We start from the raw sequence: 26,529 nt of genomic DNA on the forward strand, positions 1-26,529 counted from the left end.
AACAGTCATTTATAAGAATCTTACAGTTTATGATTGCTCCAGATGCCTGGGCATGTAATGCAGGTGGCCACTTTGGTACAGTATTGAGAGAGTGTTGAGGTCTTGGAGCTGCAGATGCAATGGTATACTATCTTAGTCTAAGTGTAAGACCTCACAACAGCTTTTAATGAACAGCAGATATCCCCTGGTATCCTGAACCAGGTTTATCAATGGTTATGTTGATCATTGTTTGTGCGATCTTGTTTTGTATTCACAGGCTCCCATGGTTCTCTGTTTGCAGTGTTGACTACTCTAAAACCTGATCAGTTCTGGAGCTGAAACTACTGCACCTGGTCATCTTTTGACATTCTGAATTTCTGGCTACTCACCTGTACTTGCTCTTTCAACTTGAGGATGAATTTTCCTGCTCCTTTCCACTTGTTCTGGGCTAGAAATACTGACTCATTCTCAGAAAGGATTCGAAGAGCAGGTTTCGCCATGGATGATTTCTTGTTTAATGGCTCTTTTGTGACTTCCTCCACAAGGACGTAATCACTGGGATTTGGGTTGCTCAGGATGCTGCAGGAATATTTGGCTTTACTCAATGCCTGTAGAATAAGTAAAAAAAAATCATTGAACTGTTACAGGCACTGAACAGAAGGAGGCTATTCAGCCCATCAAGTCCAAGTCAGTTTCTAGTAGAACATTTCTATCAAACTGATTCCCTGCGCTTTCCTCATGGACTTTTCTAACAGGTTCCTACTCAATTACCTTTAGGAAGCCTGGTGGATTCTATTTCCACCATCCTGCAGGCAGTGAATTGCAGATCCTAACTATAATAGGAGTGAAGAAAATCCCTGGCATTCTCCCTTGTACCATTTACCTGAAATTTTAAAATATGCATTCTTGATTCTCAAACCATTCTCAAAAGGGAAGAATTTCTCTCTCTTTAACCAATCTAAATCTTGTACATATCTATCAACTCGTCTCTCAACCATCTTTGGCAAGAAACCATAACCATTTCTGTCTAAAATTAATGTTGAAGTTCAGTACTGTGCAAAAGTATCAGGCACATATATGTAGCTGTGACCTTTGCACAACACTGTAATAATTTTACATATTGCACTGTACTGCTGCTGGGGCAAGAAAATAACTTTCATGACACATTTTGACTGATGATAAACTTGATTCTGATATGAGTCTCTATTGCGGACTGAGGGTGGGATGGGAGCAGGAAGAGGGGAATCATGGTTGGGAAAAGGGGAAGTGAGGGGAGGGAGCAGGAAGCACCAAAGAAACATTCAGTAATGATCAATAAACCAATTGATTGGAATCAAATGACCTCTCCTGGTGTTTCAGGGTTGGGTGTGTCTGCACCCTTGCCACCTCTGTTTCTGGCACTCCTTCTCTGCCACCTGTCCCACACCCCTCCCGTGGAGCTCCACCCTCGCCATTCCCAACATCTTTAACTCGGCCAGATTCACCAGCTTGTTCTCTGCTCCATGTTGACAAATACAGTACTGTGCACACTACCTATCAGCACACTTTGCCTTCCTATCTTTATTCTTACTCTAAACGTGTGTGCTAAATTTTTTTTATCACAAGTCTTCACGAACAATAGTTGGTAATTTCAGCCTCTCAACAGTGCCAGTGTTGTAGCAGGCAGCTTCTGCATTTCCCAGTTTCTTGGTCTGCATTGCTTTTTAACTGCCAGAGCGGCTTGCTCTGTATATTTTAAACACTATACTTCTATAAACAGTTGGTGGAGCTCTTGTTTCCAAATTAATGGTGTGGAAAAAGCGAGGATCAGTGCTCTGAATAAAAATGTGTAAAGTGAGCAACTCTGTACTGATTCTGCAGCTAGCTGGAAACGAGGAAGACAATTTGAATTAGGATAAGATTAAAATGTTTTAAAAATTAATGTAAAGTTATTGGCAAGAAAAGCATGGTATTCTTGATCTGAACAAGAGTATGTCTCCACCCAGCACATCCCTGCCTCCATAAGTAGTGTAAAGCCAAGTCTAATGTCTGTGGCATATTAGTTAACTGAGGATATTTTACAAAAATGCAGATTTCAATCTTGCTTACAGCTGGCTCAAGGTTTAACTCAGCATTTGCATGCACATTCTTTGCACAGCCTTTGCTCTCAAATTGTGACCAACCTGCAGAATAATGTCTTGGGCGGTACTGAACTTTGAAGCCCTGATGACTGTACGGGGCTGTTCTGGGGAGACATCGTGCACCTGAACCAAGAAGCTGTCGTCTTCTGTTGGACTGCTGTAGTAACTCACATCCTCTTGTGTTTCATTCATGCAGTTCCTTTGATTTAGCTCCTGCTGAACATTTAATGTCAATAGGCTTTCCATTACATGCTGATACCTAGCAATTCTATTAATTATTTGCAACAGGCAAGTTTCCGTGGCAACGTTCATTGATAATTTTAATTGGTCTTTCGTATGTCAGCCCTCCTCCAAGATGCCTCAGTGACCTGGAGATCTTTGTTGGCTGGAGTCAGGGATTTGGATCTTGGAAGGGTCACCCATGCCAAACAGGTCAAAGGATAGAGGCCAAACTAAGAGTGGTCCACTGCTCCTCCAAGTTTGGAGGTTCAGCTCAGGGCTAACAATCCTGACTGGTCAAACAAAATTGTTATGAAGAACCCTTCTACATCTGAGTGTGACGGTATTTCTGAATCCCCACCCACCGGGGCTTGCATGACTGACAGTGGTGAAAATTGAGACGAGGCTACTGACATGAGGAAGGAAGTGCTGAATACCACCAGAGATGGAGGATCTTCATTGCTGCCCTAAATGCCAGTGGTGTAATAGGCCGTAAGTAGGTAATGTCAGACCCAATACCGTATTTTTAAATGGCTCCAGCATTCGGGTTTAGTTCAGCCTGAAGTCAATATTACATGTATTCTTCAGCATGTCTGTATTTTGATGAGTGAACAGGTGAGTGCAGTTATATGCACACATTTGTTCACGTGTTAAATATATCTGAGAGCATGGGCATATACATATAAAATTCCAAATACTTTTGTAATTTAGTTAATAAATCTTCTTCCTCCTCCTATTTATGTACCAGGTGTGTTAAAGAAACATGTTCCCTTGACTCTGGTGGACAAGACCAGATCAGGAATTTTTAAAGTGTGAATTTTCAAATTGTGGTTTCTCAACATTTCCATATGGCATTTTCATTCTGAACCAATAGCCACAATTAGAAGTATGACTCCTCTCCTACTAGTGCTAGTTTGTGGCTCCTGAAGTTACAGCAGTGGGGATGAAATTTCAGCTTTAGTGCCAGTGACACTAAGGAGTGGGACTCTGGTGTCAGAGTCAGTGCATTACATTACCAATTGCACCCATTTTCCTTATGAGGCCAAACTAGGGTGAGAGGAGCTTGTAGCATCAGTGCACAGGTCCCAGAATAGCATTTGTTTGGCTCGGCAGACAGCTGCTGATGTATTAAGGTTTATAACAGTGGGGCGGTCTAGACTAGAGGGCACAGCCTTGGAATTCAAGGACATCCCTTTGGAACAGAGATGAGGAGAAATTTCTTTGGCCAGAGCATAGTGAATCTGTGGAATTCATTGACACAAACAGCTATTGAGGCCAAATCATTGGGTATATTTAAAATGGAAGTTGACAGGTTCTTGATTAGTAAGGGGTCAGAGGTTACAGGGAGAAGTCAGGAGAGGCAGCCATGATTAAATGGCAGAGTGGCTTGATGGGTGAAATTGCCTAATTCTGCTTCTATGTCTTATGGTCTTATTAGGCCTCTAGCACTCTGTGCTATCAAATAATATGAAAACTGTTTCATTGCCTTTTTTTGTGAAGTTGGTCCTTCTACCTTTGTCATTTCTAAGCTTAGTATTGGGTTGTTCTTTGATCCTTTGGATTCAATGATTATTCTCTCAGGAAGAAAGCTTCTCAAGTAAGGGGCTAGTAGATTTAGTCCTTTGCTTGACAAGCTTTTCCCCTGATCCTCTACAATATCCAAGCATGAAACAACCATCTTCAAATTGGAAATGCATATGTCAACCTCAGGTACATTCCTGCTTCCCCAGCCGATCTTGAACGTGTCCTGATGTGTCATTGGTGATGATCATGATAGTGAACGGATGTGCAAGATTCTCCAAAGCATCAGGATGCAAACCCCAAAAGAACATTTGTCAATCCAAAATGGAACCTATCCATTGCTATGTTGAATGAGAAAAATACGAAAAATATCTTATGCACTGCAGAATTATTAATAATGTGTTGCATAAAATAGTCTTGTGCAAGAACAGAAATAAACATACCTCTTCTTTGGTTTTAAAGATAATTTTTCCAATAATTTTTTCCTCTAGAAGCCAACAATGTGGAATTTTTAGAATTTCCTCCTCAGGACTAATGACTCTCTGAAATGGCTGTTTCTTGTTCTTTTCTTTAGAAAGGGAGGTTTTCTCTTCCACAAGGAAATAGTCAGAAATGTCTGTCTCTGAGTCACCTGCCGAGCCTATGATCTGCAAAGATTAGTTAGAATCTTTCAACCTTCTACAGAGAAACGGATCAAACTAAATAAACCTTAATTCAGTTTTAGTTTTCAAATGAATACATCTCACGTCTATAAACAAATGTTCAGCTAGCTTCCTGTTTAAATGCCCCTTCAGGTGAAAATCATTCTCAATGCTCAAATCTCGTCATTTTGTCTTCCAATCCTCTTTAATGTCCTCGGTGTAATTGTTAAATTGTTCCCAACTGGCCACAGCTCTGAGCAGTACAATAATCAGCAGTGTAATAGGTTGTGTGAACCCTGAAGTGGCTCTAGAGTTTACAGTAAATAGTTGCTTTATGATACTGCAAATGTTCCAGTTTCTAAATACATCTGGGAAAATTTCCCTGCCTGTGTTTTGTTGCTTATTCCATGACACGGGCTATGGGCATGTTGGATAACTTGCATGGATTTTTTTTTCTTCCCATGGGATTATTTCTAACATTGGTTCACATCTGCTAGTCCTTTACAATAAAATCTTACACCAACATACTTTCTTAGAAATGATGTTTGTATTTGTCCAGTACTGAGAAAAAAAATGTAGCTAATGCTTTTGTACACCTCTGGAGTTTAAAAACCATAATTGTCTGTGGCTTAGTTAGTTTTTATATTTTATAAATCAGATCTGCTGAGCTACTGCTGTTTATCTTTTGTTTAACTGACACTTTACATTCTGTTCTAGTAACCTGAGCATCTATCCATCTGACCTGCTGAGTTCCTTCAGGATTTTGTGTGTGTTGATCTGAGCATCTGTACATTTTCAAGATATGACCAAAGTGGGATGGTGAAAGAACAGATGCTGCACTATTGCCCATCCTTCTCAGCGTCTGAATGTAGCACAGACTGCTGGGAGGCTTTTCTTTTGTCAACTATAAGGTACTTATGTGCATGACTGATGTCAGGTTGATGCAGTTCTTTGTCTTGTTCTTGTTACCCTTCTTAAACAAGGGAACAACATTAACCACCTTCCAGTCTTTGGGAATAATCTTCATCAAGACTCTTCAAAATCTAGTATCTTTCTCAGACTCAGTCTTCGAAACCCCAGAAGATATAAATCTAGTCTGTTCTACTTTTCCTCTTAAGACAATCCATCAATTTCAGGTTATCAGTTTCTTTGAATCACTTTCGATCAAAACATATAGTGAAATGTGTTCTTTTCAACAACTGTGCTGGGGAGGTGTCGCCACATTTTCAGTGCCAACATAGTATGCCCACAACTCACTAACCCTAACAGGGCATCTTTGGAATGTGGGAGGAAATCAGAGCACCTGGAGGAAACTCACATGGTCATCGGGAGAACGTACAAACTCCTTACAGGAATCAATGGGAACTGAACCCCAATCTTCCAGTCGGCACTGTAAAATGATGCCTTAATCACTATGCTACACTGTTACTCAGTAACACCCTTCCTTAAACAAAGAGGCTATTTCTTTATCCAGTTTCTGGATTTTGTCTCATCACTGTCCAGCATAAATGAAGCACTTCAGATGTGGCCTCATTAATACCCCATATAACTGAAGCACTTCACATCTGGTCTCACCAATACCCCATACCGCACTTCTGAGTCAGGAGTTAATATGCACTTGCTTGAGAGACTGAGATATTTCATTCCGTGTCTGTTCTTACTACTTCTCACAAGGGAATGGTTGTTCTAGCCACTGAAGTGTTCTATATTCCAGCAATGATATCCCACTCAAGAACAAAATAATATAAAAATATAAACTCAACATCATCCTCATTTTCAACCGTATTTTCTGCCAAAATATCCATGAACTATTATATTTATTTAATGGATCTGCAAACAAACCAGAAATCAATTCTGAAGGAGCACAAGCACAAAATCTGGATTAAATTTCAGACTTGTACTTTTTTTTAAATTCCTAAACAAATTACAGAAAACACACATGATTTCCCAACAAAGTTTTCAAGCTCTCTTTTTTTTTGTTAGAAAGCATAATTTTCCTTGGGTTGCTTTGACCTTCTGAGTAACCCGACTATTTTGTGACTCACTTTGAATATCAATTGCCTGGCCGTTGTCTTCTCATTGACAACAAAAACGCCGAATGGTTCAGCACCCGGAACTCCATAAACTGTGACATGGTAACTGATAGCAGCTCTTTGGTCTTCTGTGCTAAACAACTGTTTGGAATAAAAATAGTGTTAGTTCTTCCCTGATAACCACAGCAACTGGTCTAAATACTGATGACCACAAAAATAAACTACTGGATTGCTATTCACTATTGTCCTTCAAGGGAAAATATGTTACCCTTACCCACTCCAGTCCATCTGTGACTACTGACCCACCCTATATGACTGTGCCTTAGTTGGCATTGAAATGGCATAGTAAGTATTCAGTCATACTAGTTCGCTAATGGAGGTGAGTCTCAATCCACTTCTCATGAGCAATTAGCTTGAGAAATAAATAACACACACAAAATGCTGGTGGAACACAGCAGGCCAGACAGCATCTATAGGGAGAAGCACTGTCGACGTTTCGGGCCAAGACTTTTCGTCAGGACTAACTGAAAGGAAAGATAGTAAGAGATTTGAAAGTAGTGGGGGGAGGGGGAAATGCGAAATGATAGAAGACCAGAGGGGGTGGGATGAAGCTAAGAGCTGGAAAGGTGATTGGCGAAAGTGATACAGAGCTGGAGAAGGGAAAGGATCATGAGACGGGAGGCTTCGGGAGAAAGAAAGTGGGGGGGAAGCACCAGAGGGAGATGGAGAACAGGCAGAGTGATGGGCAGAGAGAGAGAAAAAAAACAAACAACTAAATATTGTCAGGGATGGGGTATGAAGGGGAGGAGGGGCATTAACGGAAGTTAGAGAAGTCAATGTTCATACCATCAGGTTGGAGGCTACCCAGCCGGTATATAAGGTGTTGTTCCTCCAACCTGAGTGTGGCTTCATCTTGACAGTAGAGGAGGCCATGGATAGACATATCAGAGTGGGAATGGGATGTGGAATTAAAATGTGTGGCCATTGGGAGATCCTGCTTTCTCTGGCGGACCGAGCATAGGTGTTGACAAACAACACCTTATATACCGGCTGGGTAGCCTCCAACCTGATGGCATGAACGTTGACTTCTCTAACTTCTGTTAATGCCCCTCCTCCCCTTCTTACCCCATCCCTGACAATATTTAGTTGTTTGTTTTTTTTCTCTCTCTCTCTGCCCATCACTCTGCCTGTTCTCCATCTCCCTCTGGTGCTCTCCCCCCCCCAACTTTCTTTCTCCTGAAGCCTCCCGTCCCATGATCCTTTCCCTTCTCCAGCTCTGTATCACTTTCGCCAATCACTTTTCCAGCTCTCAGCTTCACCCCACCCGCTCCGGTCTTCTCCTATCATTTCGCATTTCCCCCTCCCCCCACTACTTTCAAATCTCTTACTATCTTTCCTTTCAGTTAGTCCTGATGAAGGGTCTCGGCCCAAAACGTCGACATTGCTTCTCCCTATAGATGCTGCCTGGCCTGCTGTGTTCCACCAGCATTTTGTGTGTGTTGTTGAGAAATAAATGCTTGCTTTACCAGGGATGTCCAGATCCCAAAAACTTTATGCAGAAAAAATGTTTGATTGGATTTCAATTAAAATCTGTAATTAATGAAATGAAAATCGTGGACCAATAGGTTCACTCAGATTACCACGGATGCCAGTGGTAGAACTCCAGAGTTATTATCTTCCATTCGTCGACTGCAGATGAAGAGACTGGATATCTCCAGGGGTTCATTATGAGAGTTTCTTAGCTGTAGATGTCTGTACCCTAAAGCAGAGAAGAATGGACAAAGTTAAATACAGTGAACATCAAATGCCTTCCAAGTCATCACAGTACTTCATCAAATCTGATCAGCTCCTCCTGATAATAACAACTAATTTGTCTTTTCAGCTTTCAACCTTTTTATGCATCTCCTTGACGCATCCGTCAAGCTAACAGGATAGGCTCACAGTTTGGAGCCTTTGGCCAAAGCTCCTCCGAAACCAGATACTGGAAAGGCGGTCCTGTATGATGCTGTCTCCGCAGTCACTGTTTCCTGAAGAAAGCTCTTTGAAAGCCTCAGTGTACTAAATAATAACAACCACCTTAGCTTGAGAGGCGTTCTGAAGATAACAACAACTAGATTGCAAGGTTACAGTTGTCACTGTAAATGCGTAAAAATGACAACAGTTAACTAATTATCCATGCAAGGAAGATGAAATCTAATTCTATTTCAAGAGAAGAACATTGAGAATTAGAAATTATGATTGCAGTCTGATTCAGACTGTATTTCACCTGTTGTCCTCAATTAACAGACTACATTATAAAGACAAGAGATGCTGGAAATCCAGAGCAACACAGAACAAAACCCTGAAGGAACTCAGCAGGTCAGGCAGCATCTATGAAAATGACTGAACAGCGACACCCACCATCAGGACCAGAAAGGAAAGGGGGGGGGGGCAGATGCCAGAGTAAAAAATGGTGGGGGGGAAAGGGTAGGAGGACAAGCTAGAAGGTGATTGGTGAAGCCAGGTGGGTGGGAAAGGTAAAGGGCTGGAGAGGAAGGAATCTGATAGGAAAGGAGAGTGGACCAGAGGAGAAAGGGAAGGACACGAAGCACCGGGGGGAGGTGATAGGTGGGTGAGGAAAGGAGATAAGAGGCCAGAATGGGGGAATAGAAGAAGAGGGAAGAGGGAGTGATAAGGAAAATAAAGAAAAACAACAGATGGAGAAATCAATGTTCAAGCCATCAGGTTGGAGGCTACCTGGACATAATATGAGGTGCTGCTCCTCCACCCTGAGAGTGGCTTCATCGTGGCAGAAGAGGCCGTGGACCAATTAATATTATAGTATAATTATAAAAATAATAATAAACCACATTGTTACTTTCCCTAATTCAACATAGCAGGTCAGAATGGTTCAAGCTGACAGAAAGGTGACAGTAACTCTGATATCCACACATCACAATAGCGGCATGCAAAAGAGCGTCTCTGAACACACAACATGTCAAACCTGAAGTAGTTGAGCCACACCCGATTTCAGTGGCCACGTAATCAGGGTCACTCTGGTACCTAACAAAGTAGTCACTGGATATATGCTTCACCCGAGGGAGAGGTTATTGGAAAAGAGACACAGGCTCTCCAGTTGTATTGGAGTTTGTATCTATCAAAATAAAGAAGTGCACCAGCATCTAGGAGGGCAAACATTGTTTGTCATTGTTGCAAGATAACTTGAGAGAAGATACCAAACTGGTATGAAAGGAACAGGTCAGACTGCATCTGGAGTATTATGTCTTTAGACCTAAGGCAGGGAATACTGCTGCAGAGGGAACTATGAAGGATCATCCTCTGCCAGTGTGACCTGAGACACAGGGATCCCGAAGTCCCATCATTTATCTTAAAAGACTTCCAAAAATCACTCTTCATAAAAGAAGGTTTTTTTAAAAACCAAAGCACTAAAACATGGGTTCCTGTTTCTATTTAAATTCAGAATTGTGAACCAAACTTGTGGCTGTACTTTAGGTTTGCAATCTGCTATAATATCTACCATCCCATTATAATATTTGACAACTTTAAAATTTGAGGAAAAAGTAGAGATAGGTCCTCACATCATTGAGGTGAGGGAAAATTACTTCAGCCTGAGATGTTCCATTAATTTAAATGAAAAGAGTAAAATTGGAGGCTGAGATATATGGAATTGTACATTACTGAAAGGGTTATATGATTACTGAAGGAGAAATAGCTTTTCCAGCACACTCAGATTCAAACACCAGAATTATCTGCAATGCAAGTATATTGTAGTGCATTAGAAACTCAACTACAGCCAATACTTCAAAATCTTACAGCTGCTGACTGGGTTCAAAACCAATATACAGTCGGCCCTCCTTATCTGCGGGATCCGCATGCATGGATTCAACCAACCGCGGATCAGGAAAACCCAGAAGTTCTCTCTCCAGCACTCATTGTTTGAGCATGTACAGACTATTTTTTCTTGTCATTATTCCCTAAACAATACAGTATAACAACTATTTACATAGTATTTACATTGTATTAGGTATTATAAGTAATCAAGAGATGATTTAAAAGTACATGCAGTCCCCGAGTTATGAACAAGTTCCGTTCCTGAGTTCGTCTTTAAGTCGGATTTGAAGTTGGAACAGGTACATCCGGTATTGTGTAGCCTCAGTTAGTAAAACGTTTGTCTTAGTATATATTATATATTTTACCTTTCTATGCATATAAAACATATGCATTTCTATAATTAAACCACTGTGTTGCTTAGTAATAATTGTAGCTTTCATCGGGGCAGAGCCTTTTAAATGCTCCATTAAAATTGTTCCGATCGTTGACCGACTGTATTCAAATGCCTTTCCAATGACCGATGGCGTTTCACCTCTTTCCGATCGCTTTATTATTTCCACTTTATTTTCAATCATGATCGTGATTATTTTCGTGACCAGAGCTGCGCCAGGTCCTAAAGTTCACTGCGCTGAGACAGGTTAAATAAGGTCCGGAGTTCTGCTGGGTCCTAAAGTTCACTGTGCTGAGACAGGTTAAATAAGGTCCAGAGTTCTGCTGGGTCCTAAAGACCACCGTACTGAGCAGGTTAAATAAGGGACTTGAGCATCCACGTTTTTTGGTATCCGCGAGGGGTCCCGGAACCAATCCCCTGCGGATAAGGAGGGCTGACTGTATTGTGCTTTAGTTTACATTTGTTATACTAAAGGATGTGTTAAAAGCAATAGGCAGTGGTTTTAATAAGTGACCTTACAAAGTATAAACATAACAATAGCATTTAGAGTCAGCCGTGTTCTTATGACATTCCAGTTCACGCTAAAGTGGTATGCTAATTATTGCTGAGACTCGACGCAGACTGGGAGACCATTTCGCTGAACACCTACGCTTGGTCCGCCAGAGAAAGCAAGATCTCCCAGTGGCCACACATTTTAACTCCACGTCCCATTCCCATTCTGATATATCTATCAATGGCCTCCTCTACTGTCAAGATGAAGCCACACTCAGGTTGGAGGAACAACACCTTATATACCGTCTGGGTAGCCTCCAACCTGATGGCATGAACATTGACTTCTCTAACTTCCGTTAATGCCCTTCCTCCCCCATCCCTGACATATTTAGTTGTTTGTTTTTTTCTCTCTCTGCCCATCACTCTGCCTGTTCTCCAACTCCCTCTGGTGCTTCCCCCCCCTCTTTCTTTCTCCCGAGGCCTCCTGTCCCATGATCCCTTCCCTTCTCCAGCTCTGTATCACTTTCGCCAATCACCTTTCCAGCTCTTAGCTTCATCCCACCCCCTCCGGTCTTCTCCTATCATTTTGCATTTCCCCCTCCCCCAACTACTTTCAAATCTCTTAGTATCTTTCTCTTCAGTTAGTCCTGACAAAGGGTCTCGGCCTGAAACGTCGATCGTGCTTCTCCTTATAGATGCTGCCTGGCCTGCTGTGTTCCACCAGCATTTTGTGTGTGTTGTTTGAATTTCCAGCATCTGCAGATTTCCTCGTGTTTGCTAATTATTTCATAGATTTGTGATTTACTTGCCCTCAATCCATTTCCTGATCAGAATGCAATAGCATTATTCCATTCTGCACATATGCCTCGATCCCAGTTTAATTATCAGCTTTGATTAGTAGTTAGCTCAATTATGGAAAAGTTCATTGCTTTTCTTACTTGCTCTGACCTCGTTTTAGCACCATCTGCAAACCTGAACATCATGTTTATTGTATAAATAATCCCTCATCCAAATCATTATTACACATTAACAGTAGAAAATTTCCTAATAATGATCCTGACTTCTAATTTCTTTTCATCTTGAAAGCTCTTATTTCTGATTAACTGTTATTTCCATACTGTGAATTAATTTTCTAGCCAACCTCATATGAAGAGGCTCATTAATTTGCTCATTACTCGGTGACAAAGAATCTTGTCAAAAGCTTCATGAATATAATGTACATGGTATTAGCTGCATTCCCTACGTGTCAATCCTTTGTAAAGTAGTCGTGGGTTACTGGGTTACTTAAATAGTCTCCTTCTCCAAATACACAAGCAACTCTCTTAAACAACTACTTTTTAACAAGCTCATTTCTGAGATCTATCAAAAATGCTTCAAAGACTTTTTCCTGAAACAGCTGTCAGATATAAACATAGTTGTCTTTATTTGATAGATTAACTTTGACCCTCACCTTAAACATTAAGTTAGCTACTTTCCAATTTTCAGGAATTTGTTGCAGTTATTAACAAAAGAGTAATAGACAGCTTTCACAGTTAAAAATACATCTCCTGAATGATTTGTTAATGAAAGGTTCTCCTCTTGATTGATGCTTTCCACATTCTTTTATATTCACAATATCAATCTCCTTCTCCTAGTTTGTTCCCAGACACATGGTTTCGACCTGGTAACTTGCATTCTCCTCCTTGACAAAGAGATATCTGGTTTGGCTGGTTACAAATTGTATTATTTCTTTATATTGCATTTCCTACTTTTAAGTGGAATTTATTCTCACCCATGTTACCAAATACAATTTGAAAAAGATTTACAGCTATTGAATTGTAGCAGAAATTGACAACAGCTCACCCACTGACTCCCTGTTACAGCAGTACCTAATTCTTGGTCTTTAATCCAGCTAAATATTCCTAGAACTTCTTAGGAGTGTTACCAAATAAAATATAGCAGCAAGCTATACAAGCAGATAATAGGATAAATGATAAAAAGATTGGCCAAAGAAGCATGGCTCCAAAGAGCATCTTAAAGAATAATACAAGGAGAGAGGAGCAAGAATAGGCCAACACGCATTTTAATATGCTCACAACTGATAATGTTGTCCTTAGCTCTTGTGCTGGTTCCCCATAACTTTCAATTGCCTGATCTTTCAACTTTGTATCTACCTCCCACCTGAACTATATCAAACAATCTGGTCTCTACCACACTCTGGGGCAGAGAAAGTCCAGAGCTTCTCTGCGCTCTGAGAGTAGGCATTTATGCACATTTCAGTTTAAAACTACCTTACGACTATGTTCCAGGTTTATGATTCTCCTAATCAAGAAAACATTTTAACATCTTTCTTGTCAACTCCCCCTTAAGATCTTATAATTTTTAAATAAGATCATCTCCTGTTGTTTTAAACCTCCAAGTAATATAGATCCAAACTGTCCAGCCCAGGGGTTCCCAACCTTTTTTTATAATGCCATGGACCCCGAATCATTAACCAAGTGGTCTGTGGACCCCAAGTTGGGAAGCCCTAGTCTAACCTCTCTCAACAGGACACCTCTCTCATCCCAGGAATTAGCCTAATGAATCTCCTTTGGGCTGCCTCCAGTGCTATTTATTAGTTACTCTTATTACCAGTCTTCCAATCCCTTTTTTCAGTAAGGGTACTAAAATGATGCATAGTTTTCTAGGTATGCTCAGCTGTAACAAGACTTCCCAATTCCTAAATGCAATAAAAGTTAAAATTCTGTTTGCCTATTGGGAGGAGAACAAGAAAGAAGTGAACAGGGAAATAAAATTAAATGGGAATGTAAAGCTGTCAATTAAAGTAATTCTCATTTTCATAGTTCATGCAATTTTAAATGACTACTAGTATTTTACATGATATCCAGCAATCACCTTATTCCGAGCATGATCAAACCTCCCAAAGCAAAAGAACCGTTTTTACCTCCTTTAAGAGCTTTTAACTGGATTACTCTTTGTGCCGTTACAGTGGAGCTGTTATTTTCCACCACTGCAAAACGTAGGAAAACGAGGTCTTCAAAGTAAACTTGGAAGAAGAATTGCTCATTCCACATGGGGTTCAGAGTGTTGCGATGAATGGGTTTAGTGCGAAAGTGACTGCTGTCCTGAGGCATACCCAGCACGTCAATTTCAATACATGGACTCCCTGATGTGTTGCTGGGGCACACATACTGCCCAGAAATAATCTAGGAAAAAGAATGTTAAAAAGGTAAAGAATATTACATTCCCTTTGGATAAAGAATATGCAAATCTGAACTGCATGAAAACTCATTGTGAGATCAGTTTTAACTGTTTCTGCTTTTTTTTCAACTAAACTGGAATTAATTACAAAATCATATTTTCCATACTAGTTTTCATGCAGTTCAGATTTATATATAAAACATGCTTTATCTTGGTTCTATCAAATTCCTCTCATTATTTTTATTTTGCTAGATTGGCAAAAAGAGGAGGAAAGCATTTGGGTTGAAAACAAAAATGGTGTATAATTTGTAGTTTTGTGCTATTGACTTAATTAATAGCTGATGTACTCTGACACAAATGATGGGATTTGTTAAATGCAGTTCAAAACACCGTAGTTGGAATATTTCTAAATAAAGAAGAGGCAAATGTTGTTTTAACATCGTCTGGCACAGTAGCTAAGAAAATTATATGGCCGATCACATGCCAACTGTCTATTCAAAAATGTCTCATAATCTTATCCAAATGCTTTATTTGACTGTTGCTCAAAATTGATTGCTTCTTCGTGATTTTTAAATTTAAAAGAATGGAACTAAATGCAGCATGTTATATTGCTCAAAAATGACCACTGTCAACTCATTGGGCCTGAAAGTTTCTGATGAGCGGTTCAGAAACAGGGTGCGCTTCATGTGCATTAACCTTGATTGATTTTTTAATCATTCAATCACTTAATGGAGAACTGCTATACCAACACATCCATCCAGAAAGGTGGCATCACGCATTTTTCTAGGGGCCTTGAACACACCTCAACAGTTAGCCAATTGATCCATGAGGCCAGGCAGAAGGAAGGTAACCTAACAGTCCAGCAAATGCCTACAGATCAATTCCACACGTCCTCATCCAGGTTGGCCTGGACCACTACCATATCCCACCACTAATGCAAGTTATGATCACCCACTATCTAGGAGGATTCAAGCTACCCTTCACTTCAGCCCTCTTTAAAACCAGGTGGCAAGACCTCCAAAAATGGATTCCAACTAGCTGTACCATCTCCCCCATCTTGTTTGTCATGGCTAAAGAAGATCGAGAAAAACCTGGTAAATTTAAGACACAGTTGCACAAATATGTTCTTCTACCAAGCCTTTCATGGTGTACGACTTCTGTATAAGGCACGGAGAGGAAAGTGAACAAGCACCTATGGAGGTGGTGGGGGTTTCCCTCCAGAAATTTTTCTTCAGTGGGGCTCTACGTAAGATCAGGCCAGCTACAGCTCTCATCATCAGTAGTGGAGGAGTTCAAGGTGGCCAAGTGCAGAGTTGTGTTAACACTGAGGGGCTTTGGTGACAAGCTAATAAATCAAGCAGGAGTCACAACAAGATCAGACCGAAAGTGGGCTGCCAGCTCAGTCACAGAACAGGCAGAGAGCTCCCTGAAATTGAGAGATATCATTGTCAACTCATGCCTAGGATGGCAATGTCTCGGCTCAGCACACTTCCAACAATGGAGGAATGCAAGTGCAAGAGATAGGTGGGACATGGTCCCAGTCAGAGGTATGGAACCGCGAGGATGAAAGGCAGTGGATTTGGGATCACAGGTGCCTGGACAAAATGGGATCTTCCCAAGTACAAGATCACTTGGGCAGAGCTTTGGTAACAGAAGCCCCTCCACATTTCTTTCCTCCCACGATCCATATATGACACTGTCCCTACACCATCACAGTGCACTCATGGGGGCTGAGAGAGGACCCTAACTGCAAGCTTTGTGGTCAGTGGGGTTCACTGGAGCACATACTGTCAGGATGCAGAACAGCTTTAACACAAAGATGGTATAGGTGGCACCACGACAAGGTCCTACTGTCCTCTGCTGACACACTGGAGCGGGAGAGGTGTAAAAAAAGACCATGTGGCAGAGAGGCAAACAGGGCAGTCATTTTATTCAAGGAAAGGATCAAGCCAGTCATATCAAAGAGGCCTAAATCCAATCTTCTGCAAACTGCCAAATCATGGGAGATGAGGGTTGATGTGGGGAGGAAGCTGCAATTCCTGGAGGTGGTGCAAACCACACTTCAACCAGACATCATACTATGGTCCACCAAAGACAAGAAATTTATCCTGGTGGAGGTCACAGTACCATGGGAGGAAAGATGTGAGGAGGCTCATGAGAGGAAGGCCCTGAAGTACCAGTCCTTAATCCAGCAGTGCAGGGAGAAAGGATGGCAGACATGACTATTCCCAGTGGAGATCGGCTTTAGAGGGTTCCCAGCAAGGTCAGGATGGAGGCTACTGTCTGTGCTGGGCCTTGATGAAAAGAGCAAGAACCAAGCAGCCCATAGGATGGGGAGGAATCAGGAAGAGCCTCTTGCTGGATATGGAGCAGGTGAGAGGAGTTGAGCTGGAAGTCAGGAGCAGATGGGCAGTGACTTGGCCACCACTGCTGACCTGCTGGCTGGAGAGTGTGGAGGTTAAGGGTTGAAACACTCTCTGAAGGTTGAGCACCACCTGATAACATCTGCTCCTGGACAAAGGCTACGGTTACCTCATCAGGTGCCTGAAGAGAGCACCCCAGTGTATGATGCAAGCAAATTGAAGAACAATTAACATGGACAGCTGTACTGGTTGCTTGAAGATGTTATACATAGTACCACACCGATGCTTTTTAATTTGTAACTCCTTAAGTTCCTCATCTTCAAGAGTCTGTCCAGCTGAGTTAAAGAATTAAGTTGCGCCACTGTTTCAGACACAGCGTTCCAGATCCCACCAAATCTTTGGCCCAAAATAATTTTCTGCTCATTTTCCATTCAGATTGCTTATCAATAATATTAAATTTATATCCCTCTTGTTACTGACAATAACGTTTTTCTGTCCATACCCCTGCATCATATTGAAAGCCTTCACAGAGTCACCGTTTAAGAGAATAAGTCTGTATTTTTTAACCTCTCCAAATAACTGAAGTCTCTTATCCCAAATAATATCCTGGTTAACTTGCTGAACAGTCATTCTTATACCTCTCCATCTTGTCCACAACTAGTGACCAAAATTGTCCATTTTCCTCCAGCTAAGGCATAATCCAAAATGTATTAAGTTCTAACAAGATCATCCTTTGTACATATTTTGTAGGTAGTCAAAAACTCCAGTACTGCATAAACTTTTAATATCAAGTTCCCCTACCGATTTAAGACTTGGTGCTAATTAACACTAAAGCTTTGCTCAGTTAGACAAGAGTGGTTGAGTTGGGAGAAGTTATAGAGAAGTGTGTGCCAAGACACTGTTGAAACACGGTATGTTCTCACATTTAATTAAACAGTCCATAGCTCAAAGTCACATTAGTAGCAGTAAGATAGTTTAATTATTTGAACAAACTTAACTATGTGATAAATCTCAAGGCAGAGATTCAGAGAAGTTCAAGGAAGAGAATGAGGTTATTCAGTATATTATGTCTGCACCAGCTAGAACAGAGCTTTCTACTCTGTTTCAATTTCCATTTCTTGGTTTGCTGTCTGTAGGTTGAAAGTTTGGCTAAAAGCTTCTGAAAAAAAAAGTTTCTGCCTCCAGATCATTGTTACTCTTTGAGTGAAAGTGTTTTTCCTCAGTTCACTCCCTATTCTTAATGGTATGTCTCTCATCATTAATTCATTCACTAAAAGAAATAACTCCTCCTTCTCTCTCTATCTGGCCCCTATAAATAAGGACACCTCTCCTCAGCCTTCATTATTTCAATAAGAACAAACTCTAATCTATCCAGTCATTCCTCACAGCTAATATTTCAAGTCCTGCTAACATTCTTATTGATCTTTTCTGTTTGCTCCAATGCCATATTCTTCTTGTATGACATCCAGAAATGAATGTAATTTGGAACAAAAGTCTAACTAATGTAACAGAGCTTTCTTACTTTTATATTCTATTCCTTAGTCACTAAAAGAAAAATTGATATTATGATATCTTAACTACCCACTTGTTTCTCCTTGGTCCCTTTGAACATGTTCAAAGTTCAAAGTAAATTTATTATCATAGCACATATATGTCACTATATACTACCTTGAGATTCACTTTCTTGCAGGCATTCACTGTAGAAGAAGAAAATTAATCTTAAAGTGACATTGACATATCAGAATCCCAGTACTCAAGGTGTATTTGCCCAGCTGACTATGCCTCACTAAATGGAGATAACTTTCCATTCACAGAACTACTCATCAACCATTGCCCTTTGCCACACTTTTGAATTGAAAAATGCTACATAGTTTTGAGTCCCACGGGTTTTTATTTTTCAAATCAGCTTGCCAGATGGGGCCTTATCAAGAGCTTGCCAAATTTAAATATTTGACCTTCCTTTCAACCTCCTCAAAAAAAATCATTTGACATGACAATTTAATGACAAATCCAAGCTTGAGGTCTAAAAGGCTATAAAATTGTTAACCCATTTTCCCATGTCAAGTAAAAACAGCTTCTGAAAGGACATACTAACAGTGTGGTATAGAAAATCACAACTTATTCTTTCCATATCATTGTACGAACAAAGTTTGCTGCACAGGGTTGTAAACTCAGCGAACTCCATCATGGGCAGTAGCCTCCCCAGCAAAGATACTTCAAAAGTCAATGCCTCAAAAAGGCTGCATCCATCATTAAGGACCATATCACCCAGAACATGCTCTCACAAGACCATACGATATAGGAGTAGAATTAGGCCATCGAGTCTGCTGATTTCATCATGGCTGATCCGTTTTCCCTCTCAGAGGTTAATGACACTATACAAGCTGAAACAACTTAATCTGGAATAAAAAGATTCAATGCATATACAGTATAAAACAGTTCACAAAGATACAATTAGAAGGTAGATGCTGTTGGCATCTCTATATGGCAAAGCCAGTGAATCAACTCAAGTCTTGCCTTGCTGATGCTGGATCTATGTGCAAAATTTTCTTTCCACTTACCGTTAAGGAATATAAGGATGGACTCATATTCTCTATTCGTTCTAGAGGAGAAAACTGATTATTCATGCGGCAGTTTCTGTCCCATAAAACAGGAGATTTTAGCACGTAACCACATCCACCATTGGCTTCAAACATGGCTGTATTCAGATGCATTGGGAGATCTAAGAGGAAGTGAGAGAGAGGGTTCTATAAACAGTAATCTATTGCTCAGCAATTTTTGTCGTTCTGATAAAACTGCGCATTGTGGACAACTCAAAGAGCAGGTAGAACAATTTAAAGCTACACTTAACAAAAGTCTGTTCTTGTATTTCTGAACTTAATACTTCACTGTGTGAGGTAATTCTTTACTTAATTTCCAAATATCTAATGAAACCGGTCAGGAACCTAGCACAGAAATAAAGGTCACTGCATTAAAGATTTTTGCACTGATGTTCAGTTATAAAGTAATTACCTAAAGCATTACAAGCGCTCTAAATCACTGACTAATCTAATTTAGCTTATTTTGTGACAATAATCAGATTTAATTTTTTTTAATAATTAGTATCTATTGTCAATGAGAAGTTAGTATGAACCAAACTCTGCAGTAAACCTGGCCTTTGAAGCTGTTCCCTTCACTCTGTGTTTCAAATTTTAAAACATGATGTTGCCTCACAGTATATATGTGATAATCTTAGGCACAGAGTGCTTTAATAAACCAATCAGCCAAATTGTGTCAGCACTTCCTCTGGCAATTGCTTGAAAGTGGATTGCTTTATTCACTGTAGATAGATCCAATGATTATAAAATTGTAATGACCTTCTGAATTCGAATTGGGAGAGCATTAATGATCATAATAGGGATTAGGTGCTTGGCTGATACACCATATTTTCAATTATTATTTAAATGTATTCACAACCACCTATCCTTGACATTTTGATCCTTGTAATAATTCAGTGTCCTATTGCCATTTCCATCACAAATATGGCTCAAGGTACATGAAATGTTTTAAAATACATTTCAAGCAGAACATTGCCTTAAGTGATTAATAATCTGGAGAAAACCATGTAAAATTATTAATCTGATTGACAGGGACATTAATCATGGAATGCTCTTTGTTTTGAAAGACTTTCCAAACCTTAAGCACTACAGGGCAATTTCGGGTTACCTCATACTTAGATACTGGCAAAATTCCCTTTGATATACAAAAAGATGATATCAAAAAGTGACTGTTTTAGTGGAACAGACTTAAGCTACTATAGCTAAGACTAATGACCAAAGCTACAGCAGAGACTTCTGGGTACATTAGAATACGAGCAAAATGCAATGAGTGGAGGATGGTTATATAATTATGTAAGCAGTACATATCACAGTTATGTTCTCTCAGCTGATCTTCAAGCATAAAGGATGAGGGAGTTATGACTAGGACAGGGTGTCATGGCATGTTGCCTGGTTTAAAAATCAACATAGAAACTTTAAATTCAGGTCAGGAAGCATCAGAACTGTGAAGAAGAGCAAAAGTCACTCTAGCTGTTTGGAAAGGATATCTATTCAGTTCAGACACTGGTCTTTTGGCCCTTTGAGATCCCACAGACTATAAAAACCCACTTCATGACAATTCTTCATAAATGCCATTTTATTTTCCGTCACGTTGCATTAATTCCTGCCAGGCACTACCACTCACCTACAAACTAGCAGCAATTAACTGTGGCCAATTAACTTATCAACATACACGTCTTTCAGATGTCGGAGAAAACTAAAGCGCCTGGGAGAAGAAATTCATGCAAACTCCACATGGACTATTAAAAGTCCTGTTTTAGTCCCTCGACCTGTCAGGCAGCAGCTGTGCCATCTGTCACCCTGTATAGAGTAAGCATTAAAAATGATTCTAAATGGGCTTGAGTAACTGGTGATCATTTTGTAACAGTACATGATCAGAGCTTGTACTGGTTACACCAAGCATCCAGGATACAAACCTCTTGGAATGAAACAATTTATACCCCAAGAGTGGAAAACCTTTACAAACTTCACCAAAATTTAACATTGTTATCTATCAGAAGGAAAGTATGTCCTTTATAAGACCTTAAGACATAGGAGCAGAGTTAGGCCATTTGGCCCATTGAGTCTGCTCTGCCATTTAATCATGGCTGATCCGCTTTTTCCTTACTCTGCCCCACTCCCCTGCCTTCTCTCCGTAACGTTTGATGTCATGTCCAATCAAGAACCGATCAAGCTCTCCTTTAAATGCACCCAACAACCTGGCCTCTACAGCTGCCTATGGTAATAAATACCACAAATTCACCACCATTTCTGAATGAGATCCATCCCACATATTAAGTGACTTTCATTATTACATTCCCATGTCCCCTACTGTTGGGAGCGTAATAATGCTGGCAAATACAGACTAAAATGCATTTAAAAAAACACCAAGTAAAAGCCTTGTGGAGGAACAAAATGAACCAAAGCCAGTATTGTGGAGATTTGAGTTTATAATGGGCACCTTCCCAACTGCTCCCTGCTGAATGCTTATAGCTGAATTATATAAGATGTAATGGCACTATCAAACATGTTTAATAATACTGATATTGAGACTGGAGGGGGGTGAGAAATTGGATTACACTTTTCTGAAAGCCACTAACAGGGTTTGATCCTTAAATCCTGAAGACCTTTTTGATTGAATCTCTTGTGTATACACCCAAGCAAATTAAATCTTTGAACAAGGTTTATGAAACCAGCCACTCACCATCTGTTTGATAATTGAGAGCAACCAACTGAATCCCATGGAGCCAGAATGTAAGAGGTGATGGGTTTGAGGAGTCGATCCGAGTGGCAGCTGGATATGTTCGGAGTAACTGGCACACTGTATGTTGGATTAGTTCCTGAGAATAGCGTCGGCACAGTCGCTTGGCAGTGTTCTCATTCACTGATGATATGTGGTAACACTTGGGTGTTCTGATGATAGCGCTGAGGGAGGTGGTTGGATTAAACGGAGGAGAAGGTGGTTCATCACAATTCTTTCTGATAGCTTCAAAAGAGGTTGCTGTGTGCAAAGAAAATCTTTAGGTCCATTAAAACTAAAAGTATTCTAATATTCAAATCTTAAAATAATAAATATTTGAACAGTAGCATTAACTTGAATTCATCTATCATAGTCCAAAGCTTTTCAGAGAAGCATTATCAAAGGTTGACATCATTCCACAAAGTAGTTTTAGGACTGCTGATCAAAAGGTAGATTAAGGAACATGTCAGAGAAGGAAAGAAAGGTGGAGAAAGAAAGATTCGGGGAAAGAAAAATTCAGAGAAAGAAATTTCAGAATTTTGATCTTTAGCAATTTAAAGCATGGCCACGAATCAAAGTTATGACATTTGTTTATAAACAAGATTTTATGTTACAGAATATTAAATAGGATTCTGTCAACCATTGGTATTATAATTGAAAAATACAGTGCTACTTCACCAATCACTAAATATTAGGCCCATTCTGAGGTACAATTTATAAATCACAAGTCATATGGAAGAACAAATAAAATAATCCCTCTTCAACCGGGGTTTCCAACCTGGGGCCCATGGACCCCTCAGTTAATGGTAGGGGTCCAAGGCATAAAAAAGGTTGGGAACCTTTGCTCTAGAGGCTGATCCAGGGCATTAACCAGCCGACTATGAAAAAATTGTGGCTTTTCTATTTGTTTTATCTATTTGGGTTCAGATGGACACTGGACAGAGTATCTATTATATTGCCTGCCTGGAAGCAAAGGAAAATTATCCAGTAGTTTACAATGAAAAGCTCAGTACATAATTATGTCTCTTGGTACACTTTAGTACTTCTAAGAAAGACCCATCCTAATTTCTGCTCTCAAAAAGCATTCCACAGATTTAGCCAGCTTAACAATGCATGTCCCACAGAGCAGTAGAGAATATTTTCACTTAAGGAACCTCATAAATCTGGTAATCGAAATATCAGTTGCTACATCAGCTAAATCTTCTGAGTGCTTAAAGCAGCCTAAGATTAAAGCATGACATTTAAAACACTGATTTCTTTCTGGTCTTAGAATTACAGATTGAAGAATACTAATTCACCAATAATGATTTTATTTTATGCACTTTATGTCAAATCAATTAAACTGAATCAATCATTTTGTGACCAAGTCTAAGTCTGGTGTGGGAAGTAGCTAAAGAAGCCACTCACCTCTTCCAGATATTTTAACTGATGTCATTGATTCCCCTGGGCTCATTCTGTTCGATTTCCTGTTGGGCTTCACTTTCCCTCTGTTTGATCCTGCAGCATTTAAAGTTGAAAGGCCTGTTCCCATTGAAAAAAAGGAAAGGGTCACAACTAGAGAGTTCATATTTTTCCAAAAGATGTTATTTTAGTTTATATTTAAAGCTAATTACATCCTTCCCCTTCCAGCCTATATAAAAACATTAAGCCCTACTGGGTGTCTTTGTGTAATACTGTGAGACCACTGATTGGCACAGGAAAATGCAAGTAGCTAAATCATTCCTCATGATGCATTTTGATGGTTCTAATATATCTCTCGATCTTCAAAGCTAAGTGCCTTTAACTAATAAGATTTTCATTACATAACAGATACATTTCAATGAAAAACAAGCATAGAACAGAAATCCCTTGACATGCCTCCGTGGCAGAGGAAGTTTGAAGCCATTCAACCAGCTCCTTACTTACTGCTTCACTTATAGTTCCTCTCTTTTTTCATACTCTGTACTGAACACCTTTATCAGAATTCTGATGACTCGCACGTCATATCTGTTTGCTTCCTTTTCACTCTATGAACCCACCACCTTCAAAAGGGAACCAGAGAGGCAGAAATCCATAATTTGTTGTTATTAAGGAGTTTCTGAGTGTGGGGTACCAGGACATACTGACCTGTAAACTTGACAGCCTGACAGTAGATGACCAAGTCTGATAGTTCAGGTGCTATCTGTCTGCTCTCCTTTTTGTTTTGAGGTAAGTAGAATTCTTCGCCCAATTCCATATCATAGACCTGGGAATTAAACAACAGCAAATGAATCCATGCCCCACATCGTCACTTGTAGAATTCATTCAGCAAGAGTAAGAATTGATATTGTGCTTCTCACAGTAGGATGTATCAGGATATTTTATAAACAACTAAATAATATTGAAGAAACACAAAAGGCTGTTGCTGTTGGAATCTAGATCTACAAGCAATCAACTGGAGGAACTCAGCAGGTTGAACAACATCTGTGCGAGGAAATAAAATGACGGTGTTTTGGGTCAAAATCTTGCATTAAGACTTTTGAACTGCAGCTATAGTTGTAACACAAATAATTAAAAGGTTAATTTGTGATTTCATAGACAATAACCAAATTATCTATTTTAGTGGTGTTAACTTCACCTGCCCCTTCATTGAAATGTTCCCACAACCTATGGACGCACTTTCACAGACTCTTCATCTCATATTCTCGATAGTTGTTGCTTATTTATTTATTATTATTATTTCTTTCTTTTTGTATTTGCACAGTTTATTGGCTTTTGCACACTGGTTGAACTCCCAAGTTGGTGTGGTCTTTCATTGATTCTTTTATGGTTATTATTGTATGATTTTATTGAGTATGCCCACAAGACAATAAATCTCAAGATTGTATGAAATGACATATGTGTACTTTGATAATAAATGTACTTTGAACTTTGAAATGAGAGCTATATAATGGTCAGGAAAAGTAAAGGATAATTTAAATGGGATCTGTTACATCCCCAGAGCAGCGTAGGTGTAAGGTGTCTTCTGAAAGCCATAGTGGTTGGAAACACGAGAAAATCTGCAGATTCTGGAAGTTCAAGCAACACACACAAAATGCTGGTGGAACGCAGCAGGCCAGGCAGCATCTATAGGAAGAAGCACTGTTGGCGTTTTGGGCCGAGACCCTTCGTCAGGACTAACTGAAAGAAGAGATAGTAAGAGATTTGAAAGTGGGAAGAGGAGGGGAGATCAGAAATGATAGGAAAAGACAGGAGGTGGAGAGATGAAGCTAAGAGCTGGAAAGTTGATTGGCAAAAGGGATACAGAACTGGAGAAGGGAGAGGATCATGGGACGGGAGGCCTAGGGAGAAAGAAAGGGGGAGGGGAGCACCAGAGGAAGATGGAGAGCAGGCAAGGAGTGATTGTGAGAGGGACAGAGAGAGAAAAAAGGGGGGGGGGGAATAATAAATAAATAAACAAGGGATGGGGTAACACCACTTTATCATACTGCAGAGGAATAACACACAGAAGAAGATATACGTTCTGGACCTTTTGCTCAAAGCTGAGAGTATGAAGTCAAGACAAACAATATCTTCATCCTGGCAACCGTGTTAGCACTGGGACTTGCATAATTTCTTCCACAGACTTGTGGAGTTTCTGATTCTCAGTACTGATTTGACATGCTACGTTGCCCTGTGCTATTCCAGTGGATCCCTAATGGAATCCTAAGGGCAGGTGTTTCACAGATTTACCAATTCATAGGTTTGGAAATCTGTCCTGAACCAGTGCTGGTGTAAAACCAGGTACTATCACTAAAGTTCCCACTTAAATAGATGAGAGATTAGCTCCTGCTAAACAATTCCGTCTTTTATTATTCTTCAAAACTTTAGTGACTAATTGAGTTATAGTGTGCGAATCTGCTTTTAGCTTTTAGATGAAAATTGTTTATAAAATAATATTTTAAACACATTTTAATGATTTTTTGTGCTTGCTCCCAGTGATATCAAAAGTTTGAGAGCATCAAAATCAATGACAGAGATTCAGCATTCCCAACATCTGGCAGCCCTGGATTCAGGAGTTATGAGGGTGGCAGGAGGCAGGGGGTAACGGTGTTCCCTGGCTATTAGAGTGATTTCTGTGTGTTCACCTTTGCCACTCCAAGGTCAGTGATCCATGCTAGGGGCCAGTCTAGAACAGACTGTGTAGGCAAGGGGCAGGCAAGCTAAGTGGACAGTAATTCTGGTTCAACAGAAGATCTCCACATGGTAGTCCTCCCAGTGTTATTTTTGAAAAACAAACACATCAATTTTAAAATACCAGACAAAGCTATTTACACACAGACTTTAAGCACTATCTACCAATAGAAATTTCTAACAATGTTTTACCCACATTATCCTACTGAATGTCAATAGTGCCTAGCAATTCCTGGATAACGATACCCAATATCACAGCCGAGAAACAGACCACCTTGCCCATGCTGAGTGGGAGACTTACCTTTGCTAATC

General features: G+C 40.1%; 1 protein-coding gene across 5 annotated transcripts in view; it reads right to left on the bottom strand.

Annotated features, from left to right (window-relative positions):
• Positions 1 to 26,529, bottom strand: part of plce1 (phospholipase C, epsilon 1) — a 477,143-nt gene that overhangs the window by 16,592 nt on the left and 434,022 nt on the right. For 3 of the 5 annotated variants that reach the window (XM_073027452.1, XM_073027449.1, XM_073027450.1), the window contains exons 22-31: positions 24,193 to 24,310; positions 23,494 to 23,607; positions 22,051 to 22,347; positions 19,332 to 19,492; positions 14,151 to 14,412; positions 8,154 to 8,272; positions 6,526 to 6,654; positions 4,283 to 4,486; positions 2,142 to 2,315; positions 369 to 587 (exon numbers count right to left, since the gene is read on the bottom strand). In XM_073027452.1, the coding sequence (XP_072883553.1) occupies positions 369 to 587; positions 2,142 to 2,315; positions 4,283 to 4,486; positions 6,526 to 6,654; positions 8,154 to 8,272; positions 14,151 to 14,412; positions 19,332 to 19,492; positions 22,051 to 22,347; positions 23,494 to 23,607; positions 24,193 to 24,310 (1,797 nt within the window). The remainder of the gene's footprint in view (positions 1 to 368; positions 588 to 2,141; positions 2,316 to 4,282; positions 4,487 to 6,525; positions 6,655 to 8,153; positions 8,273 to 14,150; positions 14,413 to 19,331; positions 19,493 to 22,050; positions 22,348 to 23,493; positions 23,608 to 24,192; positions 24,311 to 26,529) is intronic. The other 2 variants (XM_073027451.1, XM_073027453.1) reach the window with 2 other exon arrangements.

The sequence above is a fragment of the Hemitrygon akajei genome, chromosome 23 (genome assembly GCF_048418815.1).
Source record: "Hemitrygon akajei chromosome 23, sHemAka1.3, whole genome shotgun sequence".
In the NCBI taxonomy this organism is placed as follows: Eukaryota; Metazoa; Chordata; class Chondrichthyes; order Myliobatiformes; family Dasyatidae; genus Hemitrygon; species Hemitrygon akajei.